Source organism: Buceros rhinoceros, unplaced genomic scaffold (assembly GCF_000710305.1).
Source record: "Buceros rhinoceros silvestris isolate BGI_N320 unplaced genomic scaffold, ASM71030v1 scaffold12128, whole genome shotgun sequence".
NCBI lineage: Eukaryota > Metazoa > Chordata > Aves > Bucerotiformes > Bucerotidae > Buceros > Buceros rhinoceros.
The window spans coordinates 8,525-25,242 of record NW_010428664.1 but is presented as its reverse complement, the minus strand read 5'-3'; the positions used below and the strand labels follow the sequence as shown (position 1 = coordinate 25,242).

General features: G+C 48.2%; 1 protein-coding gene across 1 annotated transcript in view; it reads right to left on the bottom strand.

Annotated features, from left to right (window-relative positions):
• TMEM104 (transmembrane protein 104) overlaps positions 1-16,718 on the bottom strand; it is a 39,678-nt gene that overhangs the window by 15,604 nt on the left and 7,356 nt on the right. Inside the window, exons 6-7 of the mRNA XM_010142360.1 lie at positions 13,969-14,068; positions 13,118-13,226 (exon numbers count right to left, since the gene is read on the bottom strand). Of these exons, the coding sequence (XP_010140662.1) occupies positions 13,118-13,226; positions 13,969-14,068 (209 nt within the window). The remainder of the gene's footprint in view (positions 1-13,117; positions 13,227-13,968; positions 14,069-16,718) is intronic.

Sequence of the window (16,718 nt, the reverse complement as noted above, 5' to 3'; positions counted from 1 at the left end):
TTCCGACCCATTAAGTTAATTAGTTTCATAACTTTTCCCTAAGGAAAAAGTAAGCCCAAATAAGCACCTCAGACATATACCCAAACTTCCCACCTGATGTTTGCCAAGCTCAAGTCTCTCCCAGAGGGATATAATTTACAAAGTGCTTCATTACACACGTAATTCAAGCAATCTAAAATCTACATAGAAAACTGCACCAGTCAGCCCTGCCAGAGGTCAAATATTCAGAGCTCCAGCACATCAAAAAGCTCTCCCAGGTTTTCCAGTTCACCTCTTGAAGTAGCAGGGATGTTTTCTAGGAGTTTATCATTCCCTACCAAAGCTTCAGCAAATTAACCCAAGGCAGAACAAGCACAGTCAACTTTGATTAAAGATTTTTCTCCGAGTGAAGTGCTTTCCCGTTAGAAACCAGCAGGTTACATGGCTGCGTCACTGATATACTCCAGAAAGGTAAGGGAGACCTCCCTTCGGCTAGGGAGGAGGATCACATCTATTAAACGCTGTTTACACTCACAGGATGGCAGAGAGAAACGTGCACTGTGGTTTTGCACAGGACTGGCTATTAAGAGTGGTTTCCTAATTTCCCCCCAAGCTCCTCCATTCAAGGGGGAAGGCCAGACAAGCGGCCAGGCTTGTTGCAGGGCATACGTGGAACCCATGCACAGCAAATAAATGCAACAGATGCAGAATTCTTTACTTTTTTCTTCCTTTCTCATGCTGAAATCCACCAAGAAGATCCAGCACATTAGTGACCAAAAAATCCAGTGTTTTTCTTTCCTTTACTGACATTTTCCTCTGCATTTCAGCCAGTGCTGGGGAAAGAACAGCAGCTTGTCACCCTGAATTACCCTCTTCCCTGCAGGCTAGCTGGAGCAACGAGCAGCACACCGGCTTGCTCAACCTCTGGGAGGGTCTTCGCATCCACTCCTCCCACCAAGCCAAGCCACAACAGTACAAGCACCAAGGTTTGGGAGGCTCTCTGAGCGGGTAACTCAGCTGACACCACTTTCCCAGCCTCTGTACCTGTCAGCTCTTAGTATTTCAAAGAGAAAAGCAGGCTGGTCAACTTGAGTCTTCTTGCCATAGGGGAAGCAAGCTGGAGCTTACCGTTGCCTGCAATATATTTTTATATATATTTCTAAAAGTACATTTTATTAAAGCTCTTATGTTAAAACTTGGTTACATAACCTCGTTTATTGGTTTATCTTAAAAAAAGCAAAAGTAAGATCAAGCGTTAATAGGACATCTGGCTGGTTTTATCAGCTTAGTTTCAGCCAAGAGGACCACCAAGAGAGCTCTCAACCACTAAGTGATGGCCAGCTAATGCCAAGAGTCTTTCAGACCATACAAACATGCTTTAAGCCAACTCAGAGGGCTGTATTGACCCAAGAGGTTCTTTATCGACCTGAAGAGTCCATTTATCACACTGAACCAGTACAGTTCAATAGCTTTCATCTGCTTCCCAGCATGCAGCTTTTACAGAGAAAGCCAATAGGCTCACGAAGCACTATCAGCATCCCAGACATCGCTGGCTGATGTATGAGATGCAGTAGTTACAGCATTAAGTCTGGTGCCTGCATGCACTCGACCAGCTGAAACCCAGCTCCGTTCATAACTCATCAGAACTTGTTTATTTTCATGCTCCACAAACCCATCTGTAAGAATTGCATCTGCCTTTGGCGCTTGCTGAGTAGTGAGTTAAAAACAGTAGCTACTGTTTCCTGGTGATTCAGAGCCTGGAAACCTTCGGACAGTTGAGTAGAAGCATTGTATTTACCTGAGTAAAGTGAGACCATGAAGATTAACGCTGCCAAATGTAACAAACACACACGAGCAGAGCAAAAAGAGTTTGCGAGGTTTTGGATAAATGTGTTTGTGTGGCACGGGGCTATCACACCAGTGTGAAGTCAGTAAGTCTCAGGTATCAGGGCAAGAATCCTTCAGTTTTAATATGAAGATGGGAAAGAGCTGGTGTAGGGAGCTCCCCTTAAATCTCTCCCTTCGGGCTGAGGCCTCAGCCACCTTTCCTTCTCCTTTCCTCCTCCTCCCAGCCTTCCTCACCCTCATTCGAAACCAGAACTCACCCAAACCAAATCCTTCCTTTGAGGGTCTTGCCTCCCCTTGATAGAAGTGCCGACATCTCAGACAAACTTCATTTCGGGACAGCACCAGCTCCACCTCTGCAGATATCGATGTTTAGGTTTCAGAGCTGTCGAGCAGCAGTACCTCTCTCCCACAAGACAGAGTACAGCGAGCAGCCCTGCTCTGACAGGGAGTGAGCTGACATTTAAATAGAAAGTTACTGGTGTAACAGAGTGGATCACTCTCCTTGGTGGACTTTGCCACCTCGACTGGAAAGCCAAAAGCTGAGTGCTTTATACAGGACTACAGGCACGCAGCGTTCCCACACAAAGCAAGAGAGCGGCAGGGCGATGCAGGCTCTACTGCACGAGCACCTCCCCGGGGAAGCTGTGTTTGAGTCGGTGCTCAGACACAAGGACAGCCTCCTTGGGCACGGCGGGGAGAAGCAGACATTTCATACACGCTGTCAGCAGTCGCAGTGCTGACACCCGTTCTGCTTCTGCAAGACGTCCCCGAGCTCAGAGCTCTTTCACAACCCAGATGAGCACTAGAGGGGACAGACAAAACAATCCAAGGAAACGACACTGCGCAAGTACGGAGATCAAACAAGATGTCAGGAGAAGCGGGGACCGGCCGCTCTCTTTCCCCCCCAGGTTCTCTCCTCCAGAGTGTGTCTAAAGAGACAACTAGAAAAAACAAACAAAAATTAAAACCTGATTTACTAGCACTGACACAGGTCCCAGGTTTTATCCCTGGTTGGAAGCGTGAACCATTCCTATTGTCTTCAGTAGAGTAGTTCCTTATGAACTGGTGTTCCTATTCACACCTTCAGGGAATTTTGAGGGCTGACTTTGAAGAGAAATATTAAGTGCAAGGTGCTTTCCCCACTCCCGTTTGGGACTCCCAGATAAAGCAAGCAGAGCTACTCACAGCTCCACCAACACCCACCTGCAGGCTCTGGTAGCTCCTCTGCATCTGCCCCAAGCTGTGGCCATCGCTGCATTACCCAGGGGAGAGCCCCATGCCGAGGATTCAGTGCTCTTCAGCTACAACACGGCAAGCGAAAAGGATCCTGAGGGTAACACGGTGCCCCCTTTGCCACCTCTCCTCCCTTTTGCTAGGGTGACAAGGCCACATTTCTCTCCTGCGTGAGCTCATATCTCAAGCTAGAGAGCCAGATGGCACATCAGTGAGGGCGGCGATCCAAGCTTTCGCTGGTAGAGCTTTACCCCTTGCAGTGGACAGTACAAATATAAATATATGAAAGGATTCTGATTGTTCAGGAAGGAGCTTTTTAAAGAGCAGGAAAAAAAAAAAGCTGAAGATCCACAGCCTCTCAAGGCTGGAGGCAGGGCTGCAGCAGGGGCCATGCTGATAGGCAGCAAGTTATCAGCAGACAAGCAATTATGAAGCGCTTAAAAGTTGCTTGAAAAGAGATGTGAGCCATAGAACAGGATGGCTCAGAGAAGTTGAGAGGCAAGAGGGATTTTAACCTCCAGATCCCCTGTAGAGTCAGGAAGTCGCAACAGAGGGAGGATGCAACTGCCAGACATCCCACAAGGAGTATTTATAGATAAAGAAACAAGGGCAGTAACGCTCTGAGAACAGCAGGCATCTGCTGCCACAGCAGCTCCGGCAACCGCTGTGGGACACTCTCAGGTCACCTAGCAGGGGCTTATAGTCACAACTCACGCAAAGGCATTGCTGGCACCAAGGAGCCCTCCCTTCTCCCCAGTTCCTGAAGGCAGGGAAGGGGTCTCCTCCAAGAACTAAGACCTCAGCTGCTGCCAGGCTGTTTTTTTGTCAGTGAACCAAGTGGCATTTCACCTGCCCACACCCACATTAAGCTGGACACTGTCTCTCATGGTTCGTGTGCCACTGCGCTCTCAGTGCTTCTTTAAAATGGAAGTCCTTCTGCAAGAGATGGAAAGAAGCAACTGTATCCCCAAAGCTACTTAGTTTAGTGAATCCAAGTGTGATCTAGGGATTTTCAAAGGCTCTAGTCCAGCGTGACCTTTTGATTTCAATTGCCCATGCAGCAGACAAGTGTACTTGTCCCAGCTGATGTCCTTGCAAGTGATGCTCTTGCTGGGCACCAACACACCAAGGACCAGCTGGCAACTGTGCAGCCTCTATTGCAGCTTTGGGAGGCCAAGGCAGAAGCAGCACATGGACAGCAAGGCAGTACCAGAGGGTGCTGCTCTCCTCTCCTCATCCTCACTCAGGGCCACAGTCTGTGTCTGGAGCCGGCCCTCTCTGAAACTTCCCACTTTGGAAAGAACACCCTGGAAAACCAGTTCTTCCACTGCTTAAAGTGAAGAAATCCAGGCACAAACTGTTTTTGGAAAGTCATTTGGTGCAAGGATTGCAGTCCCTGGCACTCCTGAGGTGTGCAGGATCGCAGCCAGCGGCAAGCTTGCACTCTTTGGGGTAAATATACTTCTGTTATCATTTTTCACTACAAGAGAAAGATGGAGGCGAGCAACAACCCGAGGTGAGTGGCATCTAATTTTCCATCACTGGAGTATTTATGGCAGAGCCATTTGCAGCATCTTGTAATCACTTTTCTGCCTCCTTGACCCCTGGCTCCCCCTTATTCTGCATCTCCTAATTGCCTCTGAACAAGCAGGACGAAAGCAGCAAAGTGGATAGATGCAGGAGAGAATCGTTGGTTTGTGATACTTGGAAGGACAGCAGAAGAGTTGCAGAGCCAGGTCTGGCTGTATCCTCTGCCACCAGCTTGCTTTGACCTCTCACAGGCCAAGAAACAGGAGCCTTCCTCCTTCCTGACACTGGGTAGCCATCTCCAACTCCCAAGTTCCTTCCAACAAAGTGTGAAGGCATCATCATTATACACAGACACCACCCCAAATTCCACCACATTCGCAGCCTCCCCTGGCAGGGTATTGGCAACCACAACAGTACTAATATTGACTACTAAAGCCCCTGGGTTAGATGGCATAAAGCGAGGGAGACATGGACCAGCGTGACACGGATGCTCAGGGGGCCCTGCAAACACATCAAGCTGCCAGGGTTAGGAGGTGCGTGGGTTCAGCGAGGATAGCTGTTCCTGAAGGCCACTAACCCCTTGTCTGCCACAACACAAACCCGACCTCTGCCACTAAGCTGTTCTTCTTCCTCTGTACTTTCTCCCTTACGAACTTCTCAGTTGAGTTTCACAAGGTTCTTCAGCTCCTGGAGGATGTGTTTTAGGGACAGCAGCATCCCCTTTGCTGTGGTAGGCAGGAGGTGCCTGAGGGGAGAGGAACTGTCCCACACTTGTAACTACTTTGCAGCAGCACAAAAGCAAGAGATAAAGCCTCCTTGCCTGGGGCTAGCGGGGTGTCCCTGGCTCCCAACCCTCCCTGTACAGTGCACACCAAACTGGTGCAACAGGCTTCGAGATCAGCTCTGCCTGAGAGCATTATACCGACTTCAACTGACAAGATAAATCCCAGCTGCATTATTTGTATTTATAGTCCTGCTTACAGAAGCATGAGCCACGTGTGGGATTTGCTGATGTAGTCCAAAAATCCACATTTTTGGACAAGAGCGTCAGTGATCTCACTCAGACATAAAGCACGATTTAGAATGATGTTAAGTTGCAGTCTTATTCATCAGTATAGAGACACCAGCCTGCCCAGAGCGCTTTGCTCCACAGCCTCTGGTCATGTTCAGGGTGGCATAACAGCACAGTTCTCCAGCCCTGGTGCTACCCACACGTATATTACGGAATTAATGATAATTTCAGGGCAGGAGAGATCAAGACTCCTGTCTTACTCACTGAAAACACTGATGCAAATCAGGCAGGCAGCAAGGTCAGATCTCTGTTTAAAAACAAAACTGGTGTTATAGCACTGAACAAAATACTGGAAAACATGCTGTTGAGAAAAAGGCTGGTATTGCACCTCCCAGGGGAGTGCTCCACTGACTTAACAGATCTCCTCCAACTCTGGGTTCTGGGATGCTGTCACTATCACTGCACAAAATAACACTGCGCAGGGGAAATGCTGTTATCACTTATTTTCTACAAGAGTTTCAAAAATGAAAGATCTGTGAGTCTGATGGAACTGTCTAATCCAAATAAGGAATTTCAAAAGGCCCTTTTTAAACCTTTACAGCTTGGTGTAGTGAGCGGGTGATCACAAGCAGATATCGGTTCTGACACCTGTCCTGTTCCAGAGAGATTGATCTCCAGGATCAAGAGAGACCAGTGTCAGCTCTGGTACCCAGCTGAGCTTACTCCAAAGGACAGCTTTATTTAGGAAAAGCAGCAGCATGGCCTCTCAGTCTTGCCTGAGTGGCTCTGCTGGGCAGCAGAACCTGCCGTCTGAGCCCAGTAACCACCACTGGTGTGCTTGTAACTGCAGGAAGCACCCAAAAGCAAACAGAGAGATATCTAGAGCCACTTCTTGGGCTTGCTTCCAAGGTTCATGACCACCATCCATCATCACACAGAATTATAGAATTATTTAGATCAGAAAAGACCTTTAAGATCATCAAGTCCAACTATTAACCCAGCACTGTCAAGTCACCACTAAACCACATCCCCCAGCACCACATTCACATGTCTTTGAAATGCTTCCACGGACAAGGACTCAAATCAAAACTAAAGTGTGCAGGACATTCTTTGATGGGGAAGCTGTGTGCGTCCCAGCTCCCCAGTGGCCTGTCTGTCACAGCCACCTTGCTTCTCTGAAGGGCTGGTAGCAGCTGCAGCACATCTGACCAAGCACAAACCCAGCAGGACAGCACCCTTCCCTTCCACGCAGCCCTTGCCAGCCAGCTGGAGTGGCAGAAAGGAAGGACTGGCCCTCTGGAAAAGCTTAGCATCCGAGTGACAGTATAACCCAAGCTCCTCATGAAGAAAAATAACACTTCTCATTGCGAAGCGGACAGACAGCTCTGTGCAGCAAACACATCCCAGTCCCTGCACTATTGATTTTCCAGTGAAAAGAGACAAGCTAATCCTTTAAAGTTAGTTGTGTCAACCCGCAGTCTTGCAGTTGCTTCGCTGTGGTACCGAAGGCTGGCTCTCCTCCCCAGCCCTGGCAGCAGGGAGGCTCGCCTTGCCTTGCCTTCTGGCTGATGTTTCTTTTACTCAAAATGCAATCAGTTACGAGGAGAGCAGGAAAAAGAAAAAAATAAAAAAAGTCACACACCAGAAGCTGAACTGTAGCTCTTAGGTCACAAGTACAACAAGTTTATATTCCACTTTCACAACACCGTGCTTGTCCGTCTCTCCTCCTGCCAGGTCAGGGAAAAACCTCTTATTCACAAGGACAGTTATTATCTGAAGTTGCCTTTACACTGGGAAACACAAGGGGTGTGGGAAACTCCGAAAGAGCTCGTTTATCTGTCACAAGCATATGATGAGTGAGCGATTGAAAGAATTCATTGACAAGCCCACAGAAGAAGAATGGACCAGGATGAAGGAGGCACGATTTATGCCACATCAACAAGGCTGAGTACCAATTTCAACCTTATTAGTTTCACAATAAAAAAATAGCTGAGTACTGCCTTCCTGTCCCACATCCAGACACCATTTGTTTTAAACGAATTTGGCTCCTCTGCTTCTTCGACCACTTCAGAGCAAAGCAGCAACTTAACTGACCTTACTTTTTAGAAGCTGACTAGATGAGAGGCATGAGAAGACTCCAATCAGCCCCTGAGACTGGGCTTTTAGCCAAGCAAAGCTGTATTTCAGAGGCGCCTGTAACAAACAGTTAGGGCTATTGAAATTTATGTTTAATGCAGTCCTAATTCCTCTCCTGCCACGGCAACGGCTCAAAACCAAGGTGCCTGCACATACAGAAATGGTATGATATTCTGGACCGTATTTTGAAGGCTTTCAGAACTGCAGCTATGCACAGAAGTAGCAGATGCTTTTTTTGTGTATTTGTTTCTACTTCTATATTAATAGAAGTAATAAAACACATCATAGCCTTTGAATATAATGCAATCTCTTTGGCAGGAAGGTCTTCCCATGAGTAACTTCTGATAGGATAGGTGGGGTGACAATGCTAACAGTGCCCCCGGTCCTGCTGTATCCTCATTGTAAACTGGGGTAACCCGGAACGTAAGAATGCCACAGTTTGAGTGACTTATTTAAACAAGATGATGGCTTCACACCAGCACAGTAAACTTCCATCACCTTTCCTTCCTTTCCCCCAGCTCACCCTGGGAGCCCTGGGCAACCACCCCAAACCTTGTTGATTGATGCACTGTGAAATCAGCCCTCCCTGCTCCAGACAGCTGCCATCCAAGCAGCTATCTTCCCCACTGCTGGTTCTCAAGGTCTCTAGACACCAAGACCTGTAAGAATAAATATCCAGGAGACAGCAGCTGTGACCCATTTATTACTGGATGCTGCTGCAGGGCAGAGGAAAAGCACTTGCTGCAAAGGGAATGAGCAGAGCAAACCCAGGTGCCCTTGGAAGAAGCGCTCTGCTTACAGCCTTGCTCCAGCTCTGTCTGTCCAGCTCCCAGTGGGCAAGAGACACCTTAGATCAAGCGTGGATGTTCCAGCACTGCCACGAGGGCTCCCCTCGCATCACTGCTGGGAGGCAAAAAATAAAACAAAGAAACCCACAAAGCAAGCCCACAGAGGCCAGAAGATAACCGTGGACAGAGAGGCCACAAGAGTCTCATGTACTGAACAAGCCAATAAAACTGCCCTAGTGCAGACAAATGTACCTGGAAAGGTCTGGTTTGACAATAAAAATCAGAGATACCTTTACCCAGAGCAAGGGCTGTGCACACCTGTGGGGTAGCCAGGAAGGAGAAATGCCGAGGTGGGAAGCAGAGCACGTACACCAGCAGCACAAAGCACGGTGCTCCAGCCCACAGCCGACGAGGGCCGGCAAGGCAGCAGCGCGCCGAGGCAGAGGGGATCTACATCAACACTTATCAGTTCAGCCTTCACATTTGCCGATTAAGTTCTGCTGGCACCGAGCAATTGTACGTGTCCTCAGCCTACCTCCTCACCCCCCTGCACAGCCTCCCTGCAGCTGCAGCCCAGCCCTGCTCCGGTCGCTGGGTATTCTGATCAGAGCGTCAGGCTGGGGTGACATTGTCCCCTCCTGAAGAGGGACGGTAAGCGCCTGCGAGCCCGCTCATTTTATTCACTGCACAAGCACGTTTCCAACTGGGATAATCTCCATTAAACCATCTGCGCTCCCATCTTCGCCTGGCCTGCACCCGCTGGGCTGCCCGTGATGCTGCAGCATCTGTGAACCGGCAAAAGCGGATGCCACGTCCCTTTCCCAATCAGCTCAAAAACCAGCAGAGACTCAGACAGAACAGATGCACCCGGTAGCTTTGACAAGCCACTGAGCCAGGCTACCCAGAGTACCTGTGCCAGTGCCTCTTCTGAAAGGCAAGCAGCTCCCCCCGAGTGCTTAAGCCATTTCGTTTCCATCCCGGGAAGACACCGTGCCCCAAATTCCCAGAAGAGGGGGGCTGAGAAGAGAATAGAGGTTTTAGCCACAACGGTGCAGAGGAGAAGCGCCGTTTGCCAGGTCATGAATGCATTTTGGACCAGACACTCCAAATGGCTGTTGATCCCCAGGATTTAATCTCCTATTTATCTCAGTATCTGCTTTCTAGAAACAGGGACTATCATGTCACATTTTTACAGCACTGAAAGAGGAAGACAAGAAAGCATTACGATGAAAGATCTGAGACTTAAATCCGCTTCCCCTTCCCCACAGCCTACACAGAAGACACCCGGCTGACCTCACAGAAAGCAGGACAGAGCAACGGCGCTGAAGTGGGAATTCAGCGCAGAGAGAACTCGACCCTGTCCTTAGCACCGCCACAGGACTGGGAGTCACTTCAGCTGTCGAGGACATGACAGCATGGTGGCGATCTGAAGCGAAGATAGAAAGCCATCGATCTGCTTCATCTGTGTTCAGCGCTTGACTTCAACAAGGTCGCTGGGCCATCTAGCACGCGCCTTTCTTCCCCTTTCTTCTGCCGAGTTGCCTGTGTGGTCTTGCCCTCGCAGGTGTGGAACAGCATGGCACAGCTCACCTTTTAAACCTCCTGGGACTCCTGCGGCCCCAAAGAGGAGGCACATATCAGATTTTCGCTCCTGTCGCATCACTTGCTGCTATTTCGGTATTTCCTGCCCTTGCCTTCACTTATTTGTTTTGCAAGCCTTTATTTTCCGAGGCAAATTACAAACAAGAAGCAAGATAACCATTTGTTCTGACAAAGGTTAATAGGGGCCTAGTGGTCTCTGAAGACTCTGCAGTCACACTTAGGTGCGAAATTCTGGAGTAGCAATAAAGATGCTGCACAGACAAGCAAGTCTCCCGAGAAGAATTTAATCTGTCTAAATATTCTCATTATGTACATAGTTTTCAGCTTCCATTCACAGTGATCAGAGCAGACAGCTTCCAGAGGCCTTTTTGGACAACACACCGTGAAATAGGATTTTTACATCAGTCATTATTTCTCTCCCCGCCCCCAGCTCAAAGAGTCAATGTTTGAAATAGGATTTGTTGAAAAGAAGACAAAGCACTGGGAGGGAAGGAGTCGACGGGAGGAAGGCAGCACAGATCTTTGGCAGACTGGTGGTACTTGGCACAAGCGAGCTCCCATTGGCATCATTTTCCCAGAAAACCTCAAATAGATTATTTCTCCTGGTAGTCCAAAAAAAGGCTGAGGGGTCATGCGGAGAGTAAGAAATACAACACTACATCCAGAGAACTGCTTCACTGGAAAAGGCAAGAAGTTCCGGTTAGCTCTACCCACCTTGCTTCTAAGAGTGACTTAAACCTAAATACAGTACTAAGGCAAGATGAGAAAAGTAGAGGCAGGCATCTAGGACAAAGGGACTGATCCAAAAACTCAGCTGCTTTCTTTTGGGATCGTAGTGTCCATCTGTCCCCCTTGCCACAGGGGAACTTCGCCTGCATACAGAGACATTGTTTGTCCACTGAAATGTGGAACCTGAATTATTCCAACAAGCAAGAATTCAAAAAAGAGAAAGTCAAGAAAACAGAGCAAGTTATCTATGGGTATGATCCCCTGGGACCAAGAGAACAGCTGTGCTCTTGATGCATCCTATCCCTCCCCACTTTCACATTGCCTTTGCCCCTTCAGACTGGCAGATTTCAGCTTTTCTTGCATGTTCAAGACTCCGCTTCCACAAACAAGAAGCTTGGATAAAATTTGTAGCGATAGTAACAGTGTTTTGTTATTAAATTTTTTGCTCAAAGTCAAGTAACTTCCTTCCCCTGCCCTCCCTTGCCCAGGTTTTCTCAGAAAATGTACAGGCTTTAAGTACTGGTCACTCACTGGCTGTGCACGCTGCACAGGGGACAGTGGGGGAAAACCATTACCCAGCACAGTCACTGCAGGGACAGCCCAGACCTGACGACGGTGTCAGTGCCGTGGGTCTGAACGTTTTATAAATGATTACATCTCATCCCTCCCTAGCGATGTTGTCACAATTTTTATTTTCTGGAGAATAAAGCCACACAGGTCAAGCAGAGGGCTGGACCAGCAGAGCTGGAGGTAGAACACGTCCCCGTTTACCCCCATACTCACCCAGCAGGAAGCGTTAGTGACCTTAACAAACACCCATAACTCGGCGGTAGTGCTGACACCCAGCAGACTCCTGAACACAGTGACTGTGGGACCCCCACCACCTTCCAGTAACCCACCACAGACTGGTACGTTCTCCCACAAACAATCCCTCCCTGCTTCTAAGAGGGAGCAGAGAAAAGCACGGACAGCCTCATCTCAGTTGCTGAGCAGGGAAGGATTAACCACCACCAAAGACTTTACAGATATTTATTCTCCAAATCCATGAGAGGAGACAAGCAGAGGGAAAAGCTCCTCAGAATTATGTACACAGACGGCAAGTCTGATGCTTACACAGTCTTAATTTTTTAATTTTTCAAGTCCTAACAACAATTATCTTCATGAATTATAGACACAATATCTGAGACACGCAGGCAGTAATTAATGTGTGTCTGCCTTCTCTGACTAGCTCCTTCTGCTGGGTCAGGGAGAGTTATTGAAATTCAGGAAGGAAATCTTCAATCTTCTGGAAGTTTTAAAGAAACAGACCAAGACACAATTTAATAAAGCAATAATATTTCTCTTAAATAATTAAGTAGGCTTTGATGGTTCCTAATATTTCAGAGGCCCAGCTCTTACTTTTGCAATAAAGCTGAAACAAACTCACTCAGGGATGTGATCCACTACAGGCTCAAAATGTACTAAACTGCAAAACTGCTTCAAATAGTCTTTACTCCTGGATTTCTCTGCGGACACACAGCCACCTTCACTCTTTTTTCTTAACATTCTCACCAAGACCTTCAACAGCAGCCACACAATGCAGCGCTTCCACACCTCCCGTTTCTCATTTTGCCCTGCTGATATCTGTCTCCAGGTATGAGTACTGAGTTCTTCCCCAGCTCAGAAGCAGCAGCATTTATCATCCTTTGGGAAAAACCTTGATTTCACAGCAGAACCACAGCACAGTAATAGATGCAATAGAGAATCTCAAACTAGACAGAAAGCTATTACTAAAGCAGCATATAGCTCTGGATGCTGTTTAAGTGGGCTGTTTCCATCACCTCTCAAAAAGCAGATTCTCCAGCAGCATAAACAATTTTACTCACACGAAGAATGCACCCAAGACCACTTAATATACTCAAATATATCAACAACAACCACCTCAAAGTAAGAATTACTAAGCCAGCCACTGAAAAAACCCCACCCTTTGGCATGGACTTAAGCAGGTCTCACGTCCTTAAGCAATATAAAATTCCACGACGAGGACAGAATGGAGTTCTGTCCTCCGAATCATAAGGCTTATTCTGACAGCCACCAAACTGAAGCAAACCCATGTCACCAAGAGTGAACGGGAGGTATTTGACCATAGAGGCCAGACTGATCCAAAAGCTTCACACCTCTGTTGTTCACTTGAGCCACATCATCTCTACAGGGAAAGGTGCCAACCCAGACAAGAGAAGTTTAAATGGAAATAACGGTGACCCCAGTTTCAGCAACTCACCAGATACAGTCTGTAAGCATCAATCCGTCGAATTGGCCCCCAGCACTTGTCCGTGTCGTTGTATTTTGTGCCATCTCCAACGCTGCAAGAATGGTTGCCAGTGGCACTGCTGGGAAAGAAGAGAGAAACAAAAGACAGTAATTAACTCCTAGCAGATGCCTTCCCTTCTCCCGTATTCAAGAAAGAGGAGTGGTTAGAGGCCTGAGCTGTCCACCCCTCCCCTCCTGGCCTGAGCACAGGCTGTGTAACACTGAGTACCACACAGCGCAAGGCAAATTCTTGAATTGCCTGCAGTTATTTACGAGTTCGGTCGTCAAGCTAGTGAGTTTGGGTCATACACAGATTACTGAGGTTTTCCATTTCCACATCAGGAGTCCAAATCCAGCACAGATTCAATCAAAAGAGATTTCTCTTTTGTTATCTGTTTCTTTGAGAAAGAAACTGGTCTCAGGGCTGAGCTAAGTCCATGCAATGTCACACTTGCTGGTCACAGACCTGGTAAGCGTCACGCCTCTCAGCTCCTACCCAGAGAGTCAGAGAAGCTAAAGCATCGCACAGGGTACGGCAATCAAACTGTGGAGCAACAAGTCCCACGGCTGCAGGGTGCTGAAGCTGCAAGTACTTCACACTGGCGGATGCACGTGAAACCAGGTCAGCTGCTTTTCAGGTAGGCAGCAGGCACTCCGGTGGGGAACATAAAACAGCTTCACCTTCCCACCCACAAACAACGAGCTGTCCCATTCCGGGCTTCAGGAAGCAGAGCTGATCCCAGTGAGGCTTACCACCCCACCAGATCCCAAAGCTGCTCTCCTCTCCGTGGCACACAACCCCCCAGCACTAAGCACACTTACCAGGTCACCTGCATGAGAGAGACCGGTACAGCCGCGGCGTAGATTGCCAGGTCTCCATAGAGGTAGATAATTATGCAGAAATAGAAGAGGTTGACACCCACTGCAGGAGAAGGAAATATTGTAGAGAGACAGCAGAGTACACAGGGACTCGAACTCTACACTTCAAACACACACAAGTTTTTCACAATCTTAAAATTAAATCACCGTTTGCCTCCATAGTTTACTTCTTTCTACAGCAAACTCCACCCAAGGGTCACATCAGCAGCTTCGAGAACGTGGCCACAGCACAGGAACTGACAGGACATGAGGTGCCTCAGACCTCAACTCTGCCTCCTTCAGCACCTGGCCCAGACACTAGGCCCTCCAGTTCAATCCCATCCTCCATTCGCTGGTCAAAACCACCAGGTCTCACACAAACCAGATTAAGCTGTCAACATGGAGTGGCCACAGGCAAACACCTAGCTGATGCTCACAGACTAGGTGTGAGCACAGGCTGACGAGCAGCGAAACGAAGAGAGAAGATGCTTTTAGTCTCTGCTGATTCCAAACCCTCAGCTTGCAAACCTGCAGGATCTTCACATTCAGGATTTGGCCTCGCGGAGCTCATGTTCCACAGGGTTGAAACAGAGCTGTTTCAGGAGACTCCTTACCACCAGGTTCCAACCTGCAAAGCTTCAGAACTCTGTTTCTGCAGCCCTCCCACCCTGCTACCACGGTGTACACTGTTCCTGCCCCACACTATTTTCTTGGGTGATTTTTAGTTTTTAAAGCTTGCCCTGTCTTCACCTCAGATTAAAACAGTCTTACACAAGTTAATTGGCTGCACAGAACAGCCTTACAACCAGGCATGGCTGTGGAGGGCTAAAATCTGCAGGGATGAAGAAATGCCTGATGAGATCCCAGGATTCTTTTCTTCCAAGCAAATCAGTATAAATCTCTCCAAGGGAAAACAAACTGGAGCATATTTTAGTTCAGACAGGTGAGTTAGAAAGAAAAAAAAAAAGCCTCAGATTTGTTTCTTGTTGGAAGTTGACAGTGAAACCAGCTCAAGGAACCTGCCCATGCTTTCAAGTTGTGATGCCACCTGATGCTTAATCCTAACTTGGGCAAATCCACTCTCCTCTCCAAGGAATGCACGTGACACCCATCAAACAGGGACAGCAGGAACACAGACTAATGTTTCTCCCGTGCTTGCACATCCCAAAGTTCTATCATGTTTTGCCATCGTACCACCCCTGCTGCTCCAGATGTCAGGAAACATTAACAGGCATTCTCCTTCATTTAAATAAATTATTCAGCATGCTGAGCCTACTTAGCATAGAACATTCCCAAAAAAGGGCTGTATTGGGAAAGCAGCAAGAAAACTTCCTTGCTTGTTTGCGTAAAGCAGCACAGTAAGCCAGTACTCTAGAGATGTTCCAGGTTTGTCTAAACAGACCAATGGAGGTCTCGCAGAAATTGTCAGATCATTTCATGCAATCCCCTCCCTTTGCTTTCTTCTTCTGTCAAAGATTTAAAACGGCTTCACACTTAAGGAGTCTTTACATTGTTCTGAAGGTGACAACAAACTACCCACCAGTTTTCTCCAATTTCCCGTTAAAAGGGTTGAAGGTTGTAACAAGTATCTGACGTAGGACAGAAGGTGCAAGGCACAGGACTATACAGACTCAGGCACAGATTCTGGTGTGGGATGTGCCACTGATCTCAGGCCTCAGCTGCCCCACACACATGACATAAGGCTAACGGAGCCAGCTAAGCCACAGCAGCAGCACCAGCTACCCGCCAGCACATGCTGCATCCCTGTTCCAGCACCCACTTCTCTGTCTGTGGGAAGCCCGGCTGACACTCCTCTCAAACTCATCCTCTCGAGCAGGAAGAGTTTAGCATCAGTTCTTCTATAAACTGCTGCTGACCCTCCCTGATCAATACTTTCATCACTGGACACAAAACGAGAAAAAAAAAAAAAATCAATGACTTCCTGTAGAGAAACAGGATGATGGATGTGCCTGGAATCCTTTATTGCAATAAATGACTGCTCGGCCCCAGGAGGAAGCACCCAACATGGCAAATTCAAGCAGTTCTTCAGAGCCAGCTCTTCTGACAGAGCACGCAGGTCCTTCCTAAGCCTAAACCAAAGTCGGCTCCCTTTAAGAAAGTAGACAGTCTGAAATTGAGATTTATCCCCAGCTCACCTCCCTGGACTGCAGATTCAACTCCTGTCAAGCTGGTGAAAATAAAAATCAGTCAAGAGAAAGGAGCAGAGAACTCGCTAGTAATCAGAGGTTTTGCGGGTTATTGCCAGGCTTTCACCAGCCTTCCCTCTGAAGGCTGTAAAGCCCTTGGACACCTCGGGTTTGGATCTGTGCTTCATATATCACGAGCAAAACCCCACCCAGACATTTGCTAACTGGAAAGCCAAGGCTGGTGCTTGGAGCTGGGACTTCCCGAGCGTGGCCCAGTTTCTCAGCACTAGGTAGTAGCAACTGGTCACCGAACAGCTGCCCTCATTGAAGGCCTTCCCGTGCAACCGCCAGAAGGAAGCCCCTCAGCAGGGATCTGCAGAGGGAGGTACTGGCCTTCCCTCTTCTCTGCGCAGCGGACCAGAGGGTGTCTACAAACTAGGACTCGGCCACAGCCCAGGGATGGAGACTCACTGCTGAGCACAGAGGGAGGAAAAGCAGCAAACCAGTTCCACCGTCCCAGACCCTTTGCTGGGCACACCCCACCTCACCCTGTGTGTACCCCACCTC